Source organism: Cyclospora cayetanensis, unplaced genomic scaffold (genome assembly GCF_002999335.1).
Source record: "Cyclospora cayetanensis isolate NF1_C8 unplaced genomic scaffold, CcayRef3 CcayRef3_contig_17, whole genome shotgun sequence".
NCBI classification, from domain to species: domain Eukaryota; phylum Apicomplexa; class Conoidasida; order Eucoccidiorida; family Eimeriidae; genus Cyclospora; species Cyclospora cayetanensis.
Window position 1 is genome coordinate 66,186 of NW_020312114.1, and position 20,425 is coordinate 86,610.

Consider the following 20,425-nt stretch of genomic DNA (forward strand, 5'->3'; position numbering starts at 1 on the left):
GGGGAGCTAGAGATCCCAGCGCAGGGACGTGCTGGCGAGTTAGGACTGTGCACCGCATAGCCTCCGGATGGCAGAATGCACGATTTTTTTAAGGTGGAGGAGGACTCTCCAGATGAGGTTCTTGACGCGGTCTGTTTCTGTGTGTGCATGCAGCCCCTTTGAAACCCCGGCAAAAGCGGTAAGCAGCTTGCTGCACCGTCTTTTTAGCCAGCTGATGCTTTCAGTGCTTCCAAATAGACGGTGCTCAACTGCCTGGGAATGAGAGTGTGCGATGTCTCGATGCGTCAGGAACAGAAAACGAATGACGATGACTCGGGTAATGTAACCAACGTGGCAACGAAGGCGCAACTGCAGGCCGCTGTGAAGACGCTTGGCATGGGGTATATCGACGGTGTACGGCTGCTCCTGCTGCTGCTGCTTTGCATGCGTGCATGCATGCATGCATACACAGCTCCCTAGCATAGGGTCCGCTGTGAGGCCGCGTCTCAGGCCGACTTTCCTTTGTTTTTCGCTTAACCCCGGTGTCTGTTAGTCGATTTCCAGAGGGCTTCAAAGAGCCGCTGTGCTTCCGCTGCTGCAACCCCACAGGCCTTCCGCTTTCAAAGGACTCTCTAAGGAGCCGGATGCGTATTGCAGTGTACGTGTGGGGTGTGGGTTGTGAACTAGCGCTGCTTGCGCCGCTGAACAGAAGCGCTGCACAAGGCAGTCGAAGCGCAGCCGCTTCCGCATGCGCCAAAGTTCAGAAGCGAGTCGTGCGTGTGTCTCTCGGGGTGGTGGTGACGCAGGAGCTTCAAGCTCGCATCTTAGCCTTCATTGAGAAGTCGAGCGGCGAAAAGCACAAGGCCCTTCCTACTCCCGAAGAGGTGAAATTTCCAGCCGCTGTCGCCAGTGCTCGCGCTGTCCGTAGAGGGGGTCAGGGCGCATGCATCTCCTGGAGAAGCCTTCTCTTTCGATGGAAATACGGACTTCTTTCTGGCTTTGGCTTGTGCGTGGTGCAGCTTGCTGAGCTGAAGAAGGCTGCAGAAGCGAAGAAGGAGTTGTCTTTCCTGGATGCATCCAGCATCATTGTAAGCACAGTCTGTACTCCTTGGCCTCAACTGTATGGGGGGAGAGACCTGCGATCCGGCGTTATCTTCTACGCCTCATGGCTAAAGTGCTGCCTCCTGGTAGATAAGGGCCTGCTTCGGCGTGGCTTTTGCATGGGGATTGCGGGTTATTAGCCCTCTGAGTTTCCCCATAGGCGTGCATGTGAGGGCTTGGAGGATTTTTGAACGGCTGCATCTATGTGCGTGTGTGGATGTGTGTATGTGGACAGGAGGGGAGACCGAAGCGGCGCGCAGCTTCTTCTGCTGCCGTAAGCTGCCCCTGCTTCTTCCACAGAAACAGTGCCAAACAACGCTCCTTACTGGGGGGTTTAGAGAGGCCCCTTCGATCCTGTAGGGGTGTACTCTGTTGGGCTTGTGCAGGAAGCGATAAAGAGGGATATTGCACGTGACCTGGAGAGGGAAGCCGCGCAGGCCGCCTCGGAACCGCAGCAGAAGAAGGCGAAGGTCGAGAAGGAGGCTGGCACTCGTGCGTCTGCAGCTCCTGCGGCTGGTAGCGGTGCAGGGAAGCGAGGTGGCGATGCGGAAGAGAAGCAGGAAGAAGAGGAGGATGAAGATGCAGAGGATTCTGAAGACAGCGACGAGGACGAGGACGGAAGTGAGGACAGCGAGGGGGACAGCGAGGAGGACTCCGATGGCTCTGATTCTTCGGAGGAAGACGCAGCGGAGGAAGACGAAGACAAGGAGGAATAGGGGAAGGGTAGTCGTAAGACTGAGGGCAGTGCGTTGGTGATAGTGAAGCGAGCTCGAGTGGCTGCGACGGTGCTGAGCGGCTCGAGCGGTGCTAAGAGGGGAGGCTTGAGGAGGGCCTTTGGAGGTTGCCATGTAACGAGGGGGGGGGTGACCGGAGGGAGACCCATGGCGGCCATGGAAAGCGTGCAATTGTTTTCATTCTACGTGGATATTAAGGCCACTTTTTGACGTAATAGGAATAGCTGCTTCGTAGTGGTAGTCCGAGCGGCCCTGCAATCCTGGAAGGGAGCAGGCGAGACAGCTGTTGCCAGGAACTGCACCGCAGACGCTCAAGCAAGCGCCTTTGCTGGCCTCGCTGTGTCATAAGATGGTCTGACTCGGCGCTGATCTGTTGCTTGTTACACGACTGAAACCCGTTGTGCAAGAAGGGGCCCTGGTCGGTGTTGAGAGCCCCCGCAAGATTTCCTTAGGAACGAGGGTGTGCAACCATGTCTCACGAACTGCAATAGCCCTTCTCAATGCCGAAAGGGTTCAAGGTGTAGCAGATAGGGATTAGGGCAAGAGAAGCCCTCGGCTGTGTAAAAAGCTGGTAGGAGCAGCTGAGAGTAGCAAGGAGTTCCTTGCGCGATTTCGTGTTTGAGGTCTAACGGAAGCAGGACGTAGACCATGGAGGCATCCTTGGTGGCTGACTTTCAGATACGGGCCTTGCCTATAGAACATCCGTCTCCTACGGAGTGCTGTGGGTAGAAGCACCTTTTATGGGCAGGCAAAGTGCTATAGAGGCACGGCTCTTCGGGTGGGCCTGTGTTCTGCTGCAGCCTTCTTTACACGAGCACTCATAATTCCCTGGATGAGTTCTGCATAATGGACAGTCACGGCTGCGGCATTTGCAGTAATGGCAATGCATGCCTGTACGTATGGGCTTTCTCCCTGCAAGGAAGACTCTGATAAAGTTCATTTGGCCTTCTTTAATCCCCAAGGCAGTCTTTTGCAGGGCGGAGGCTCGTGCGTCGAGTGGCGGCTGGTGCAGCGCTATGAAGCCTCGAGTTCATATGCACTATGTGAACTCCGTACTTCCGCATCACCTTTAATGAGTCTGCTTGTTTGGAATCATGTAATATCTGTCCGCGTTGCGCGGTTCGCTCGTTCGTTATGGAGACGACGCCCCATGCAGCAAGCTCGTTGGGCAGAAGAACCTAAACTTTTGGAGAGAAGAATGCAGAGTCGCAATGGGAAGCCAAGAGGACAAGATAAGGAAGTTAAAACGTAATTTTCTGGCGTTTTCAGCGGACTCCTATTTGTGAAGATACTGGCTCTGCCTCTCGCTTATTGATCACCGTGCGAGGATCTGTTTCTCGCCAGATTTATTCGTGCCTAATTATCGCTAATTTGCAACTTTACGCCTGAAATAAAGCCTATTATCGTTTTCGTAGCTCTCAATTTTGATGGGATGACGCGGAAAGTAAAGAAATGGTGGTGCCAGATAGGGCGAGTATGTCCTGTGGGAAGTGCAGCGAGCAGTACCGTGAAGTGAACACTGGCCAACCTGCAGAATAATTAAAGAAGTACCTCGAATTAAGTTTAACATGTTTTGTGCAATTAAATTTAGAAAAGACAAGTGATAAGGACATACGTATAGATGTATGGACTTTTCAAATATATTTGTATTCATGGTTGTACGGAAGTTCCTGCTCCAGGGTCACCTGGCCTTAGGGGTTCGCGTTCTGCTAAAGCGGGGGCCCCTAATCAAAGGTGTTTAGATTTTTGGATGTATCTCTTCTACGTGCATCTCTGTATAGGTGCTCTTCTAGAGTGTGAGCGCTTCCTGTTGCTCGTGTTCTGCCGTGCATCGCGGCCACCTCTCAGTCTATTGCCCCTCTTAGTTCTCCTCCAGACATATCTGCCCGTCTCTGCCTCTCCCCAGGTCTCAAAAATTACCTTCTCCACAGCGAGCCCTTCCTGCTGCTGATGCATTATCCCATGGCGTTTCTGCGTAGGGTGATGAGACCCCGCTGAAAGCCGGGGTCTTTCATGGTGCTGCAATGCCTCTCTCCGCCCAGTTCGCCCCTCCTTTTTCTCAACTGTTAAAGCCGACGCATCCGTGCCTCTGTACTCCGACCATCACAGGACAATGACGCTGGGGAAAGTGCATCTTGTGCGCATCGCCCTAACTTGTGCCGCCGTGGTGGTGCTCATCTCAGTGTGCGCCGGGCTTACGGCATATTTCCTGAAGGGAGGTAACAGCGAAAGCACCTGGAAAAGCTTTGGGGAACATGGCGAGCTTTGCACCGCCCTAGGCCACCTGTCCACTGATCCGCAAAGGAGAAGATGTAAATTCCCTTTGATTTGCATGGTGCAGTCCGCTCACGACGAGCAGGGTGAGCTTATTCTCACAGTCGGGCTGTCTGCATTCCCAAACGAGCCTCCCTCGGGCCCCAATACACCTCCTTTCTGCCCCGTTCCACTTTTTTCTCGTAGACTTCATACTGGCTTTGCCTGCTAGGTGCCTCCTCTCTGGCGCCTCCCCCCATAGAATGCATCCGTGTCTCTGCAACTCGATCCACTGCTCTTTCGTCGCTTGACCGCAGGCATCTGCGCTCTCCCCGGAACAGTCCGCTCCGGCGAGTCCTGTGCCGCTTCCACCTTTGCTTGCCGGCGAGGCCTCTTCTGCAGCAATACCTCGCAGCTTTGTGTCGCCCCGCCTAAGGGCCTTGCAGATCCTTGTGACCCGGCAGAAAACAACCCTTGCGGCCTGCTAACCTGCGCCGCAGTCAATGCGTCGCGTGAAAATAATCCTCAAGGAACGTCTCCAGGCCATTCAAATCCTCCTACGCTTTCGCAGGCACTGGGCAAGCCACAGCATGAGGGACGTGTGGCAGCCTTGCCTTCTCCCACACCAGCTGCTCGCCACCTGCAGACAAGCCAGAGTGGGGGCCCCTTCCAAGTGTCCCCGAGTGCCCTCCAGAGCCCTCGTTACATTTGCACGCTCCCTGAAGGCCTCGAAGGCGATCCTTGCTGGGGCCCTTTCCAGTGTCTGGAGGGCTGCGGCGCATGCGTCCAGGGAATTTGCCGGTCCTTCCTGCCTGAGGTGCCGCCCAGTAGGCACTCCCGCGACGCGCTGACAGCCACAGGCGAAGAGAACGCACACAGTGCAGCAGCAGCAGCCGCTAGAGGCGGTCCAGAAAATGGAGCTCTCCCCCAGAGACAGCTTGCACTTGAGCATCAGCAGCGGCCGCCGCAGGAGCAACGGCGGCGACAGTGGGAAAGCAAGGCGCATCGAAGCGACCTTGCCGCTTGGAAGGAGAGCGCGATGGAGCTTTTGCACGCGCTGCGCGATGCCGAGGCTTCGGCAGCCGCAAGCGAAGACCAGCAAGACCCCTTCGGCATTCCGCTGAAAGAGGAGGCCCTCACAGAGCTTCGGCTTGAAGTCATGAGCCCCGAGGCTGCCCTGGGTGCCGGGATGGCCGAAGCCCCCATTGAAGCCCTCTCGCTCAAGCACGGAGCCGCTGAAAAGAGGCCCCTCGTGGCTGCCAACGCAGTAACCTATTGTCTACCATCGGGGGAGGGGGCCCCCGTCGGGGCCCCTTGGGCTGCCTCCCTTTGCATCCCTCAGTACCCGTCGCCCCCCGGCTCCGTGGGGGCCTCCTCCCGCCGGCGGAAGTGTGGAGCGCGCTGCAAAGCTGCGTGGAAGCGCGCAGCAGGATACACCTACGACTACAGCAGCAAGACCTTTCGAGCACCCGTGGCAGAGGGCCCTCAAGGTACGAGTGCCCTTCTGAAGCAGCGGGGCGAACCCCATCTCAGCGGCATGCTTAAATTCCAACAGGCGCCGCCGGGAATCGTTCTCTCCGGAACGGCCGTGGAAGCCTCACGCCCTCTCGTTTCCAGCGGAGGCGTAGTACACTCAGGGACCTCGGGGAAAATTTCGCCTGCTGCAGAACAAGCTGCACCCCAGAGACACACTCCCTGGCCACAGCCTTTCCAGCCGCATCCGCAGCTGGCGCTGGAGCGGCAGCCGGATACGGCCCACGCTTCTTTGCAGCAGCAGCAGCAATGGCAGACGGCACAGGAGACAATGCCCGATGCGCAGCAAGTTAGGCTGCAGCAAGCGCCAACACCTACAAACCCTACACAGCTGTTGCGGGAGGGAGCTGGGCGGGAAGCCCCGTGGCAAACGCATCCGCGAAATCAAGCAGAGGCAGCTCCGAGAGGCGCGAACCCGCAGCAGCATCGCCGAGGAGAGGAGGACACAATGATGCCGCCGCACCAGCAGAAGGAGAAAACAACTGCTGATGAAGCCTTGCAGCTACTAGAAGATGATGCCCCGGGCTGGCAGGAGGGTCTCAGCGACTTCACTCAAGGGCACTATCCACCGTCAGCAGAAGAATTGCTTCTGGAAAGCACGTCCGATCTCTCTAAAGCTGCCGACTCCTCAGGAGGTGCTGCTGCGCATCCGGCTGAAGTTGCGGCTCTCTTGCAGGCTACCCCACAGCCCACAAAAGAAGAGCTGCCTCTTGCACAGACACAGCACCTGCAGCAGAAGGAGCGCTCTGATGAGGCAGTTGCATATCCACAACCACCCAGCTCCTCCTTGCATGGACTTGATCAGGCAGCGTCGAAGCCATGGCCATCTCACAAGCAGCAGCATGCGTCGGAGGCCTTGCAGCTCGCGCAGGAAGAGGAAGGGGGAGCCGATGAAGGCATGGGGTTTGAGTGGAGAGACACACGCGACCGTAAGTTTCCCACCGACATGAGCGCGTCCGGTTCGATTGGAGGACAGCCAGCAGAAACTCAGGCTTTGAGCGCCTTTCAGAGCGATGAAGAAGACAAGACCCTTCCCGAGGGTGCGGTCCTGCGAACCAACGATGAGACAGAGGCACAACGCACTGAAAAGGCCCCTCCTCTGCTCGCTCTGGCGGTAGATGATCCTCCTTTTCCACTAGCAGAGAGCAGTAGCAGCAGCAGGACCACCACCACCGACAGCCAGAACAACACGACAGGCGAGGCTCTGCAACGCAGCATAAGCGCAGGCACACCTCTTGAGCCTACACCCTTCAGGGTGGGGGCTGGCCTTATCCCTGCTGACTTCATGGAGGCGCCAGCGCGTGAGGCCGTCGCTCCCGCAGAAGCTCCAGCCAGCGCGCACGCCGACTTAGCGGACACTCCCACAGGCAACCGCGGAAGCGGCAGCTCTTTTGCGACTTCAACCTCAGAAGAAGCTGCTGCCACAGCGGACGGGGGAACGCCTGTCGTGAGGGATACCGCGTTAGTAGTGCCATCAGCGGCTGCCCACGCACCGGGATCAGCAGGCGGAGGAGAAGCAGGCGTAGAAAACGAAACAAAGACTGTTCCAACGGCACAACAGGGGCTGCTGCCTGTGGCTCATGGGGAGGACGACAACGCGTGGAAGGAAGCAGCAGCACCTACCGAGGCGCCTCCGTTTACACGCGTTGCAGCAGATGCCACACCTGCATCGGAAGGAGTCGCGGATGCAGCCTCAGCTGCACAGCCTCCCGCAGCAGCCTTCGCTCCAGCAGTAGACACAGATCTTCACCCCATGTCTACGGCAGCTGCTGACGAATCTTCGGGTTTTCTTGGTGAGCGTGAAGAGGGCGCCTCCGTCGTCTTCGCAGCTAGATTAGACCAGAGAAAAGCAGTTTCTAATACCCATTCCTTTCGTCTGCCGGAAAGCGTGGCTTTCATCTGCTGAAACAACCGCTTTGGGAAATGTGTTCCTGTGTTTGCAGATGCTTTGGGGGAGTTCGCTGAAGGCATCGAGTGGCGGGAACGAATGCACCACTCCGATGTGCGCGTGAGTGGGGGGGCCTCCACACAGGGGATTTCGCTTGCCGCAGCAGCCCCAGAAGAAGGTGCGTCTCAAGCCGCCACGGAGCTTGTCAGTCGCGTTGCTGAGGCAGCAGCCGCTCACCAAATTAGTTCCCCAGCAGCCTCCAGCAGAGCGGCACGAGAGCCGCTGGAAATAGCGCCACCCCCCCTGCCACAGCACCCGCCATCGCGGGCAGCAACAGCCGCTGCGCCTCCAGGGTCTCTCGAGCACGAGGCTCTTCTATCGGGATTCACGCAAGATTTTGAAGCTGCGAATGCAGGACTGGCAAGTGCAGCAGGGACAGGGGCCGCTCGAGGGGCAGCTGCAGTTGCCACTGAGGCTGATTTAGGTGAAGCTGGAAGCACAGACGTTGCCGCACGTGCAGCAGGGATAACCGCAGACACGAGGTCGGACATAGCAGGTCTAACAGGGGCAACAAGCTCCAGCTTGCCAGAAGGCTCTAGCCACTCCGGCGCTACACCACGCCCTGTCCGTCGGCGCGGCCGTCTGCCCGATCGGGGAGAGGCAAGCCGTGAAAAAGCTGACGGAGAAGGCCATCTTAAAGAAGAGGGGGCTGGCCAGGGAGAGGAATGGGTTGCCTGGGAAGAGATGCCCTGGGGGACAGATGAAGAAGACGTTGAATGGGTAGTAGAGGAAGACAACGCCGACACACCTAGGAGCAACAGCGCTCCAGACGCTGCCCCTTCGTCTACTTTGTCCCCCGCACCGATTGCTGGAGGCGGCTCTGTAGCTGCTGCCTCAGGGGCTGCCCCCGTGCAGCTTCCACTGGCGCCACACAGCACGCAGCCGTATTCGCCTCGCCAGCAGCCGCGGCAGCAAACGCAAGGTCAAGTCCGGCAGCAGGTGCAGCAGCAACAGCAGGTGCAGCAGCAACAGCAAGTGCAGCAGCACCAGCAGGTGCAGCAGCAACAGCAGGTGCAGCAGCACCTGCGACAGCAAAGCGAATTGCAGCAACAGCAGTGGTTGCAGCAGCAGCAGTGGATGCAGCAGCAACAGCAGTACATGCAACAGCAGCAGCATGGCTGCGATTTGCTGAGCTCTGCACGCGACGAATGCATGGTTCCTTCCCTAGGTGGTTATTACCACGCACAACAGCCACAGCAGGCTTTGCAGCCGCCGCAGGAGGTCCTTCACCAGCCCTCCAACAACTCGCGGCTGCATATGGCACCCTTGCTTGCGCGCTTGAATCCGAGGGGGATTGGCGGATGCTACAGCACCTGCTGTCGAGAGGTGTGTGCAGGGGGACCTCTTCTGTCGATGCACGCCTTCACCCTTTACTATCATCACGTGCAGGGTATCCACCAATCGGTGCTGTGGCAGCTGCTGCCTTGCAGTTGCGCATACGCGCTGTACTTTTTGCGTCTTGCCAGACCCTCCAGAGGTGCTTCTGCTCCTTGTTAGAGGGAGGCCATGCTGCTCCGGGTAAAGTGGGAGATATCTTTCGGTGCGAACAAAGGCACGCAGTCCATCGCGCGTTGTGCTGCTGCTCTTGCGTGTAATGCTCAGGGATTCTTCTGCTCGGTCGCTGGTGGGGGCTGCTCTCCTCAGCGGCGAATGGGTGCAGCATGCCAAGGCTTTGCCGAGTCTGAGTGCCAGGAAGGGGCCGTCTGCCTCTCTGGAGTCTGCCGTCTGCCCTTTTCTGTGCTGCCTGCGGCAGCGGCCGCCTTGTCTGAGTCGTCAGGAGCAGGAGAGGCCTTTGCGAGTTCTGAGGACAGGAGCTCTACAGTTCTCATAGGACCAGCTGTACCGCCACTTCACGTGTGTGTGCCGTGGAGTCGGCCTGTTGTGCTTGGCGTAGACCCTGCACCTGATCCTACCCCATCATCGCAAGCAGCGCCTCAGCAGCAGCAGGCGCTTTTGAGGCTCTCGTGTGAACCTTTAGAAGGGCAGCCCTGCACGCACGATGCGGAATGCTGGGGGTTTGCTGTCCCTCTGGGGTATTGCGATCCGAGCGACAGCCGCTGCAAGGCTCCTGCGTATCCAACGTGCCTTCCTCTGCTGCAGAAGCTCGTGTCTCTGCAGATTGAAGCTTTCAGCCGCTCGGTAGAGGCGCTGCGGCGGCAGAGTCCTCATCAACGCTCGCAGCAAGAGCAGCAAGAGCACAAATCCATTGAGGTCATGGTGCAGCAGCAAGCTCATGCCTTTCTCTTTGCTTCATTCCCGCAAGCGACAGACTTCTATGCTGGCAGTGCACGCGGCGTCAAAGGGAGTCCTTTTGAAGCGCTTTCTGGGGAAGCTAGGTTTTTGGCTGCTCTGCGAAGGCAGAAGCTGGATCAAGAAACGGAAGTCCTGCAAGCTGCGCTTCTATGCTGCATAAAGTTTCATGAGGGCAAGCAGTGGCAGGACGGCAAGAAGGCGCAGATGCAATCGCATGGGCTGCTTCTGCAGATGATGGACTTAGGCGAAGTTAGCCAAGCGGCACAAACGGAAAGCTCTGAAAGTGCTAGTTTCGGAAGCCTGGAGGGGTCTCTCGAGCCAGGGAGTCTGGAAGAGCAGCAACAGCAGCTCCTGGCGCTTCAGCAGCAGCAGCAATGGATGCTGCATCAGCAGCAAAACCTCGCGCAACAGGCGGGAAGCCTTGCAGGTTTGCAACCGTGGGGTGGAAGTCAGCTCGCGGATTCCTCAGTCCCCACAACTGGCCGCCAGTTGCACCCTTCGCACGGGGAAGCAAGACACCCCACGCTACCCACGAAGGGGCCTCGTGCAGCCGAGGATCTGCGCAAAGGGGCCTTGCGCCTCCAGTGTGATGCGACAGCCTTGGAGGGTCTCCTCACATCCATTCGAGAGGAATTCAGAGTTTCCTACCACCCGGCTCTCCCACAGCGCGCATCTGCACCCACAGTGACTGACGAATTGGAGGCTGTGTTTTCGGCACATGCCGCAAACAGGAGTCGGCAGCAAGAGCAACATCGAAATCACCCGCAGCCACAACCTTCACTCCTCGAAACTGAGGCGTTGCTGCGACTGCAGCACGAGGAGCAGCAACGGCAGCAGCAGCTTTTGCTTCAGCAAATGGCCCTAAGCAATGCCCAAAGACAGCAAGACTTCCTGCAGCAGCATCCAGAGGGGCAACATGACTTCCGCTCAGCTGCGGCGTCAGCTGGAGTACACCCTCAGTCCGTCACACCAGGCGTCCTAAATCCAGCCTCGGCACAAGAGCAGCAACACAAGCAGATGCTGCAGCAGCAGCAGTTGCTGCAACAGCAGTTGTTGCAGCAGCAGCAACAACAAGTACACAACTATGCGGGGGGAGCCACATCGACGCACCAGCAAGTGCCGCAGCACACGGTGCCACCACAGCCTTCGGAGCAGGACAAGGCACGAGCTGCAGCCGCTGCCTCTAGAGGCATTGGAGAAACAGTCCCGGCAGCTGCCACAGAGCCATCACAGAAGCAGCGACAAGCCGAGTTACAAGCAGCAGGAGCCAATGGACTGCCCAGCGGTGTATTGTTCACTGGACATCCACGTACAGATGCAGAGATCCAGCAGCACGCTGCTCGAAGGACGGCACCAGCTCTCGGAGATGAGCTAGACGCTGCAGAAGAGGACGCAGCTACGCAGCAGCCGTCAGCAGCCGCCGAAAAGCGACGTGAAGATCGGCAGAGCAGTGGGCAGCTCGATGAAGAAATATCCTGGCCTTGGGATGCTGTGTCTGCGGCAGAGGGTGCTTCAGACGCGAGCGATGCGAGGGGGAGACCTCCTCAAGCTCCTAGAACTGCAACTGCAGCAAGATCTGCTGCTGCTACCGACCCTGTTAGCGGACGGTCAAGACTCTCGACGGAGCAGCGGCAAGAAGCAGCTCGAGATGGAGGAGCTACACAGGAGATGCAGCGGAGGGCAGGACAAGGCAGTCAGCGCTACCAGGACGCAGCTCGCCAGCCGCAGCAGCAGCAGAGCAGGGGTCGTCAGCAGCGCCAGACACCCCAAACGCAGCAGCAGCAGCATGCAGCAGCAGCAGCAGCCCCGCACGGCGCAGTCAGTGCGCACAATGCCAGTACTGGCTCTGGAGGCAGCAGAAACGGGAGCAGCGGACGTGGCAACAGCAACGGTGGGCCACAAACCACCTTGACATACCAACCGTCCCGCCGCGAGCGGCTGCAGCAGCAGACGCAAGCTGAGCAGGCAGCCGCAGCAGCAGCGAGTGCTGGGAGGCGAAGAAACGTGCAGCATCAAGAGCTTTCGCATCAGCAAGGCACTTCGATACGGCCAGCGACTACAGCGACAACAGCAGGATCGCAAGGGGCAAGAGGCTCTGCACGAGGGGCTGCCCCAGGAACGACCTCGCCCTATACAACGCAAGGCCGACAACAGCAAACTGCTGGCAGCCGATTAGATCACCGCCCGCAGCAGCAGCAATTGTTGCTGCTACAGCAGCAGCAACTGAATCCTCAGAGACCCCCACAACAGCGCTACACGTCCGCAGGTGCACCAGTTATTTACTCTGCGGCAGCTGCAGAGCCAGCGGCTGGGTGGCCGTACACTTGGACGCTGGCGCCCTTCTCTGGTGGGCCTGCTATCCAGAGCTTGGGAGTGTCAGACAGCTCTCAGGAAGATGCACATGCGCCTTTTAAGACCTCCGAGACACACACGGCCGCTTCTGCTCGCCGCCTTGCAGAAAGCAGCGCTCCTGCGTCTTTCGTCGCGCTGCTACTGCGAGTGAAGGCCCCCACCAACAAAGTGGGTGCTGACACGGAAAGACACATACTTCCTTCGTAAAAAATACCCACCCTTGCGTTCGCGCGGACAGAAAGTTCTTAGCCAGATAGATCAGCTTGTCCATCTAGGCGAACCCCTTGCCAGATGGCCTGGGGCTCCCTTCTGTTGCATTCTTGTGGGGGGCAGAAGGACTGCTCGGGGAAAAGACTCTCTACAGTTTGCTAGCCCATAGGCTACAAAGGGTCTCTCTCAAAGCGCATGCGTACAGATGTCGCTCCTGCAGGTGCAACAAGAATGGCAGTTCTTTAAAACGGGCCTGCTGACGGTTATTCGTCAGCAGCTGGCATGGAGGATTCCTCAGGAGAGCCTCGACGTGCACCTGCCAAGGCTCACAATGCAGAAAGACACAGTCAGCGCTGTGGTTACAGCATCCTCAACAGCTGCTGCCGGCGCGGATGCAGCTGCAAGCCGAATGGTCGTCTGCTCGCTGGCTGAGGCGCTTATGGCCAGACCAGTCCACGCGTTCCTCCGTAAGCCCGTCCTACAATACTGGCCGATTGTTGCCGGCACCATGTCTGCCGCCGTCTTGCTGAAGCTGGGGGGAGTGCTACGTCGCAGCTGCTGGGTGTTATTTACGCTGTAGAGACTGCTCTGAGGGCTACAGCTCTCAGGAGTGCTCTCGGACTCTTTTGCTGCCTTCTCGTTGCTGCTGGTGCCGTGAGTGAGTACTGCGCTTCGGGGGGCCGTCAGACTGAATGTTCTGCTTTCCTTTCTGCTGCTGCTGCTCGCAACAATTGCTTCTGCAACTGCAACAGAGGCCTGGGACGTGCAGGGCCCCGTCCAGATCTATGGGGGGCCCTCCTTGGACACTTGTTCGAGAGGTGGCACTGAGAGGGATGCACTGCAGTGGGGCCACTTGCTTATAGCGCCGCAGCTGAGCGCTTCGGAACAAGCATTTTTATCGGCTTTCCATGACGTTTGGCTGCGCATGCACTCAAAGGGTCAAGCACTGCAACGGCAAAGCGGCGCTGTGCAGGCCTTGGAGCAGTGGCTGGTGCAGCTTCAGCTGCATCAGCATCACCAGGGGGAGCAGCATGCCGAGGTTCACAGTCTCCTCTCCGAGATTCTATCCCTTTTGGGAGCCGCTGAGGCTCGCAGTCTGCTGGAGGAGTCGACACGGGAGGGGGCCAAAGTGGTGCGCCCCTCAGCGCTGCTGTTCTCGATGCTGCGGCTGCTGCAGCTGGATGAAACTACGCCGCAGAAAAAAATCTATGCGGCGGCTGCCGCTGCAGCAGCCCATCTCTCCCCCCTTCTCGCAAGACTCTCCGAAAAAAGCCTTAAAAAGACCCTCCCTCAAATGGTACATGGCCCTCATGGCCCCCGCGACCCCTCCTCCCCCTCCTTGCGTGCAACAGCACAAGGGCACTGTCAAAGCTTCACTGTGGCTCCTCCAGCTAGGCTAGATGCGTGAGAGGACACCTCTAGAGTCCTCTGCCTGTACGCGCTGCGGTCTGGGGTTTGACTAATATCAGGGTACTTGAGTCGGCCTACACAGCTTTTAGACAGCCCTGAAAGGTCTTCCTCGCATGCGCTCTGTGTGCCATGTACTGGGCAGTCCTAGAATCCATGCTGTAAAGGGGGACAGATGGAAAGAGGGCAATAAACGGCTGGCAAGGCACCCTCAAGGGGGGAGGCGTCACTGCGGAACCTAAGGGGCACCGCGATGCGGCGGCTCTCTCCGGTCTACTGTGTGCCGTGTGCAGGAATTCATTGAGGTGCTCGACGTCTACGTGGAAGGTCCCTATCTTGTACTTAGCCTTTTGGTACGGCTTTTGTGTGTGTGTGGGCCCATAGCCCCTGGAGTGCCGTCAACCACATTGAGGGCTTTCTGTGTGGGGAGTTTTTGCGCGATGCTGACTAGGAAGCCGAGCACGCTAGTCAGCCCGTCCGTTGTACGGGAGTTGCTAAAGACTTTTATACGCTTCCCCGTCGTGCTTGCGTGTGCGGCTCAGGGAAGCCCTTCCTTGAAGAAAGAGATGTATGGACAGCTGGAAAAGACTGAAGTAGCCTTTGCGAGTCCTCAGAAGGATATCGAGGCTCTTCTGCCCCCTCACAGCCTGCTCTCGTATTTGGTTCCAAACGAAGTACAGTTTGTTCATGGATGTGAGCGTTCAAGCAAGGACTCCCCGCCTGCTGCTGGTGCTGCTGGTGTGCCCCTGATCCTGCAGTCTCTCTCGCTCTCATTCGCATTCTCTCTCTTTCTTCCATGCGCCTGTACGCGCGCTGCTGTTTCCCTCCACTGTTCGAGAAGTGTGGGGGCCTGCGGCTTGTACCACAGATGCGTCTCCACCATCGACTGAAGTGAAAGGGCCCCCGCGGTCGCAGGCTGTCCACTGCATTTTTAACCAATTGCTGCTCCTTGACGTAGACACACAGAAGCAGCAACAACAACAGCAGCAGAAGGGCATCCAGGAAAAAGACGAACTGGAGGCTGCAGGCCTGACGATGGGGGAGTACCTCTCGGCGGCTTGCGAAGACGCTTGCTTTATAGAAGAAACGGGAAGAATGGATACAGCGGAGGTTGCTGTCTTTTCGTTTGTTGTAGGGAGGCCTTCTGATTTCCCTTCTCTGAGTTGCTGACTATTGCGCTTCTAGGCGTCAGGAAGCTTCTTTGGTTCTCTGCTTCTATGGCTTGCTGCTTCGACTCTCTGCTTCAAAATTCTGCTCCAACTGGGTTTCCCACTGCGCATCTTCCTCATCTCAAGAAACTTTGCTGAACCGGAAGGCACACGCCGCAGCGTCTCCAGCTCCTCCTTTAGTCTCTCTATGCCGAAAGGCGTGGATTTAGCTTGCGCTTGGGGCCTTCCTGCCTCCACTGCTGTAATTGGGTAGCACTCGGTGCAGCAGCTGTTGCGTTGCCTACCCTTACCTCAGGCCCCCTCTTTGCAAACTCTTTGCGTGATTGTGCTGCTGCAGGCTGTGCCCCACGCGGGAGTCACAGCGGAGGCCCTGGAAAAGGCCTTGCTGCGGATGGTGCAGCTCGCAGTATTCACGGAATCTCCGGTGTATAGGCTGCTGCCCTATGGCTCTGTGGTCGTGAGGATCCCTCAACGCTTTGCCATGCAGCAGGCACCAGAGCCCTAAGGACCGTCTGTGTGCCGTTCCGAGGGAAGCTCAGCCGAGGGAAAGTCTCACCTGCCAGACATCCTGCCTCCTAAATCACTCACTAAGAGGCCTGGGGATGGCCATGCCCCCCGATGCCGCCGCGCGGAAGGGAACGCAGACCAGACCAAGCAAAAAATAGAGATCTAACAACAGTCCGTCGTAGACGGCCCAGGGGGGCCCCGACACGGAAAGTCGGGTGGGCCTTTTGTGTCTCTGAGCTATGAGAAGAGGTATCATTATCTCTTTTCTCCAGTTCCACAAGGCTTGTTTATTTGCCAATTCAATTTAAAAAGATGCTTTTGGAATCTTCGTCTCGGTTGTGCTTCAAGAGGCAACGGTAGGGTTCGCAGCCTCCCAAAACGCGAAAGCTGGGCTTCTGCACGCTTAAGGTGTGACGGGCTTTGAGCCATACTTACTCTGCACTGTTGGTCGCAGGGGCGAGCCGCATGTGGAAACTTTCTCAACTGGCTGGCGCAACGAACCTAGCTCGCAGCCTTCTCAGAGGTTGCAGGGGAACATCCTTACACCCCTTGCATGCAGGCGCTGCCTACCCGGAAGAAGCCCGTTCTTGCCCCTTCTCCCTTTACCCCCATGCCATCAAACAACGCCCCCGCTTGGGGTTCCCATAAGTCATTAGGGCCTGTGCGAATGGAGGTGCCCTTGCCTCCCTGAAGCAGCGCCTAACGTCCGGGAGCGTAAAGTCTTCTAAATCCCATGGTACACCATGCATAAGCAAACAAAAGGGCTATTTAAGTCCAGGGTCTGTTTGATTACAGCCAGACAGTCTGCCTGTTATTCGCACATCTAACGATCTTTTAACCTCCCGAAGCCAACCGCCCGCTGTAGTTCTCATGAGACAGAAGGCGACAGGGAGGATGAAGCCTTCCTACGAGGGGCACCAATGCAACGAGGGACTAGCAATGGAGACAGACTGCGAAGCTAAAGAAGATGATGACTAGCAAGACCGGAACATAGATTGCACCAGACACTAAGAGGCATAGGGAGAAGAGAAACAAAAGAAACGTGGAAAGGGAAACAGGCGAGAAAGAAGATTGAGCAGGCAAACGGACGCCACGCGCGTAGCGTCACCCCGCGCTCTATTAAGACTTACGCCTTTTTGATGTACCTCGCATACACTGTAGAAAAGACGAAACAGATAAGCAGCATGACGATTAGCAGAAGAATTAACTTGCAGCAAAAATTCGAGGGACTCTGTTCCTTCAAGAACTTCCTAAGCCTAGAATCCAAATACTGCAGCTCTGCAGCCGCTTCGTTCGTCTGATGAGTCAGATCCTCCACCAAGTGGCTTTGCATTTCTGCCTGCGCCCCTATAGTTACTGCAACTTCAGCTGTACCGACACACCCGCAGCAACATTGGTGAGAGGCGCAATGTGCTGGCCCTAGCTGCCATATCGCTCGTGAGCGCAACAACTGCAAAAAGGAGCCCATCCGCACGACAGCAAGCAGCAGGGCAGCCACCAACAGCCACAAAAAAAGACAGGCGCTAGTGGCTAGCACCTAGGCCGCAGCATCAGCACGCAGCATCTGCGGCAGTCAAGAGTACCAGGGAAAGTATTACCAAGAAACACTAAAAAGAGGCATCACGAACAGCAAAAGTCTCAGAGACAACGGGATCAAAAAGCACGCGAGCAACACCGCGGAGCCAAAAGAACAGCACATGCAGGAGAATGCTAGCTGCGTTATAGATCCTGCATAGAAGAAAGGGGCGACACGAAGTTATTCGTACCAATCCTGTCAATGGCATCCCCAATCTGCGCAATTTGCTTATCAAACTGTTTGTCACGTTCCTTCCATCGCTCCAGCACGATCTTGTCCTCCTCCGTCAGCACTTCAGGCTGGGGCACGAGAGAAACGTCGGGGTGGCTCCCATAGTCTTCCTTTACAGAACCGCGAGATGCCAGCTCTGTCAGCGTCATCACGGATGGTCCTTGAAGAGAACCAACAGAAGACAGCGCTGCCCTCTCGCCCGCTGATCCCCGTTTGCTTTGCCTGTGCACAAGCTCGATCTCCCTGCGAAAAGAAGATAGAGCAAGCGCAAGCGCAGACAGAAATTACACGCACACAGAGGAGCACTAGCGAAAATCAGAGGCTGCCTCTTGCTCGAAGCCTCGTCTGAAGAATACCTCCCCAAATGGAACCCCCAGAGCAATAGCGGCATCGGCAGCGTCAGTCGCTGCAGCGAGCGCCGCCCTTCTCTGCGCCTCTGCGATCCCTCTGTTTTCGCTGCGTGAGATTCACTCCTACTTCACGCTATCTCATAGCCTAGCTGGTGAATTCGTCTGCCTCTTGGCAAACGCCACACCCCACCCCCGTCCGTTCCCATCCCCCATCCGAGTGCTCCACCGCGCCTCTTGGCAGGCACCGCCGCATCTTCATACGCACAAGCGAGCAAAGCGACACTTACTTCAAGATGCAATTGATCTGCTGGTGCCTGCTTTCCAGTTCTTCTTCTGACAGATTCAAAGCTTTTCTTTGTTTGTACTGCAGGGCGTAAATCTCGCCTAACTCGTTAAACTTGGATTTCAAGTACGCCATGTTGTCGCTGATGGCACTTCTCTTCGCGATAGACTCATATGTTGTCCCTTAAAAGAACGAAGCAGAGAAGGAGATGGAGGCGATGTGTGGTTGCGAGCAAAGCAAGAGCACTGACCAGAGAAGCAGCGACGACACTCAGACGGTTCCAGGCGGAGACAGTCATTGCATACTAAGCGGATAGCGAGAGGCACACACACACAGGCAATCACATACAAGCTACGAACTGCTTACCTTTCGTTTCCAAGATAATTCTGCGCTGTTCGATGAGGTCCCTTGTTTCTTCTATAACATGAAGAATCGCGCCTTTGCATTTGCAAAAGGGGTCCTGCTCCGCATCTGCGGTGTCTTCCTTTTCCGGGTCCAGAAGACACTCTTCCTCGATTGTTTTTACCACTTGAAGCAGCTCCTCTAGGATGCCTTTGGTGGACGCTGGCTGAGCAACGGCCTTCTTGCCTCCCGCAGCAGCTGCTGCTCCACCTGGTGGGGAACCTTCCGGTGGAAGGAGTCTAGACAGACCACTGCTCAAGTCGCCGATGCCGCTGCCTCCCACAAGCCCCCTACTTGTCTTACTTTTCCGCTTCCCCCCCCTGCCCCCCAGGGAGCCCAAAGTTGGAAGACGAGGAGCATTGGCCTTGCGCTTGCGCTGCGGATCTAAGGAACGCAGAGAGGGCAGCTGAAACTCATCTTGCGGCACAGGGGGGAGGAGACCTGGCAGAGAGGAGGGAAGCATACTGTTCCCCGCGCCAACTCTGTCTCGTCGTTTGCTGCCGCTGATTAGGCTGTTTTATGCCCGCTGACAGGGTTCAAGAGAGCGCAAGAAGATGAAGCCAGGGAGGCGCTGGGGCCGTCGGAAACAGCGAGGTGGTGGATGGCATCAGCAGTGTTTTCAACAGGACAAAGAGGAGGGAGACCAAATTCCGGAGAGGGGGAAAAGGTGAAGAATTGGACAGAAGGACGGAGCAGATCTAAGCCAGAGGATGACGATGCGAGCCCCCAAGTGAGAAGAGGCTAACGCATGCGACTTGACTTTTGCTTATTAAGGGAGAGAGACAGATATTTCGCAGTTGTTGCGCCTTTGTTTCCGCTTATTAGGGAAAAGCAGCCGTCTCGCAGTGACGCTGCGGAAGAGTCTGTACAACGCAAAACCTGCTTCACGGATTCGGTGTTTTTGGTGGCCATGCTGCAGGAAAAGTTTGGAGCAAAGAGTAGGTTTGTTTCCCTTTTTGTAAGAATGGTCGTAGTTCGCGGGTCACAAAAGCCTTGAGTCGCATGCATTGGCAGCCGACGGGCTCGAGTGAATATACAACTTCGAGAGGAAACGCAAGGACGCCGTTACATTGTTGTCCTCACCTTTAAACGCAGTAACAGTTTATTTTTTGCTTCTCGTTGCTTTTGTTCATGACGGGGACCTTCGTAATTCCAGGATTCCAGTAGTATTTGATTTCAAAGTTTTGCATTACGCAATTAGGCGTACATGGACCACAGGTTTCCCGTGCCCAGGGGCAAGCAATGAGTTACCACCACAGGGCAACCCTTTCCTCTTATGCTTCTCTAACATGTCTGTGAGCCTCACTACTCTCCTTAAGAAGGAGGTGATACCATGCAGTTCACCTGCTCACCCCCTGTTGTGCCTCGTCCATGCACTTGCCTTAAGACATGCATTCATATCGCTTGTGTCTTCTCCCCCCTCCTTTTTTATTCAATACTTGTGCCACCTAGTGCCCGGGAATTTCCAAAGTAACGGTTCTCGATCCTGTCCTGAAAAATACTCCGAGTGCACAGTTGTACATATCCACTACCAAAACTAACTGGCCGTTGTCACGTACAATCGGAAAACCAGCCATTCTAAAGCTTGCATCAACGAATTTGAAAGACCGCTTTCGCTACTCATCTAGCAGGAGAAGGGGTTCACTTGCTGCTGCTATGTGGAGAGGACTTTAACTAAGTTTGTGGGTCTAGGCTGTCTACTCTCTCCGTGCAAAACCAGCAGGCCGCGTAAATTAGATGCGACAGTATCATCAAGCCCAGAAAAAGCTATGAAGAAGGTATTTTTGATGTGTACTGGCCCTACGTACCACACTAAAAGGGCTTGAAAAGGCCTTATCGCACACCAGACAAAAACGAATGTTAAGCTAGTTCACCTCTGTTCCACAGTAACCTAAGATAAAACTGAAAATCTAGAGAAAAGACACGGGAAGATACCAACCCCTGCGGTATGGGCACGGTGCATTCATCAAACATCTGGCCCAACATCCGCCGCGACCTTCATGGGAAAGTTTAATACAAGCATACCAATTTGAGGTTTCGTCTCTAAATTGTAATGCCCTGCTTTGAATTTAGAATCCCTTGCTCCAATAATGCTGCAGAGCTGTTCGCTGTATTATGGGGTGGCACGGAGGCAGAC

General features: G+C 56.4%; 3 protein-coding genes across 3 annotated transcripts; 2 read left to right on the plus strand and 1 right to left on the minus strand.

The window, feature by feature from the left end:
• Window positions 1-279: 279 nt before the first annotated feature.
• Window positions 280-1,796, plus strand: LOC113147255 (glutamic acid-rich protein-like). Its single transcript, XM_026337182.1, has 5 exons — window positions 280-380; window positions 589-637; window positions 786-863; window positions 999-1,067; window positions 1,467-1,796. The coding sequence occupies exons 1-5, from the start codon at window positions 280-282 to the stop codon at window positions 1,794-1,796; spliced, it is 627 nt and encodes a 208-aa protein (XP_026192967.1).
• Window positions 1,797-4,146: 2,350 nt separating this feature from the next.
• On the plus strand, window positions 4,147-12,360 carry LOC34617569. The gene is made up of 7 exons (XM_026337183.1): window positions 4,147-4,294; window positions 4,409-6,405; window positions 6,472-7,486; window positions 7,544-8,874; window positions 9,151-9,698; window positions 11,541-11,653; window positions 11,855-12,360. The coding sequence occupies exons 1-7, from the start codon at window positions 4,147-4,149 to the stop codon at window positions 12,358-12,360; spliced, it is 5,658 nt and encodes a 1,885-aa protein (XP_026192968.1).
• A 4,212-nt stretch (window positions 12,361-16,572) lies between these two features.
• On the minus strand, window positions 16,573-18,751 carry LOC34617568. Its single transcript, XM_022730934.1, has 4 exons — window positions 18,253-18,751; window positions 17,891-18,068; window positions 17,213-17,496; window positions 16,573-16,814 (listed from the first exon to the last, which is right to left on the minus strand). The coding sequence occupies exons 1-4, from the start codon at window positions 18,749-18,751 to the stop codon at window positions 16,573-16,575; spliced, it is 1,203 nt and encodes a 400-aa protein (XP_022589285.1).
• Between the last annotated feature and the right edge of the window lie 1,674 nt (window positions 18,752-20,425).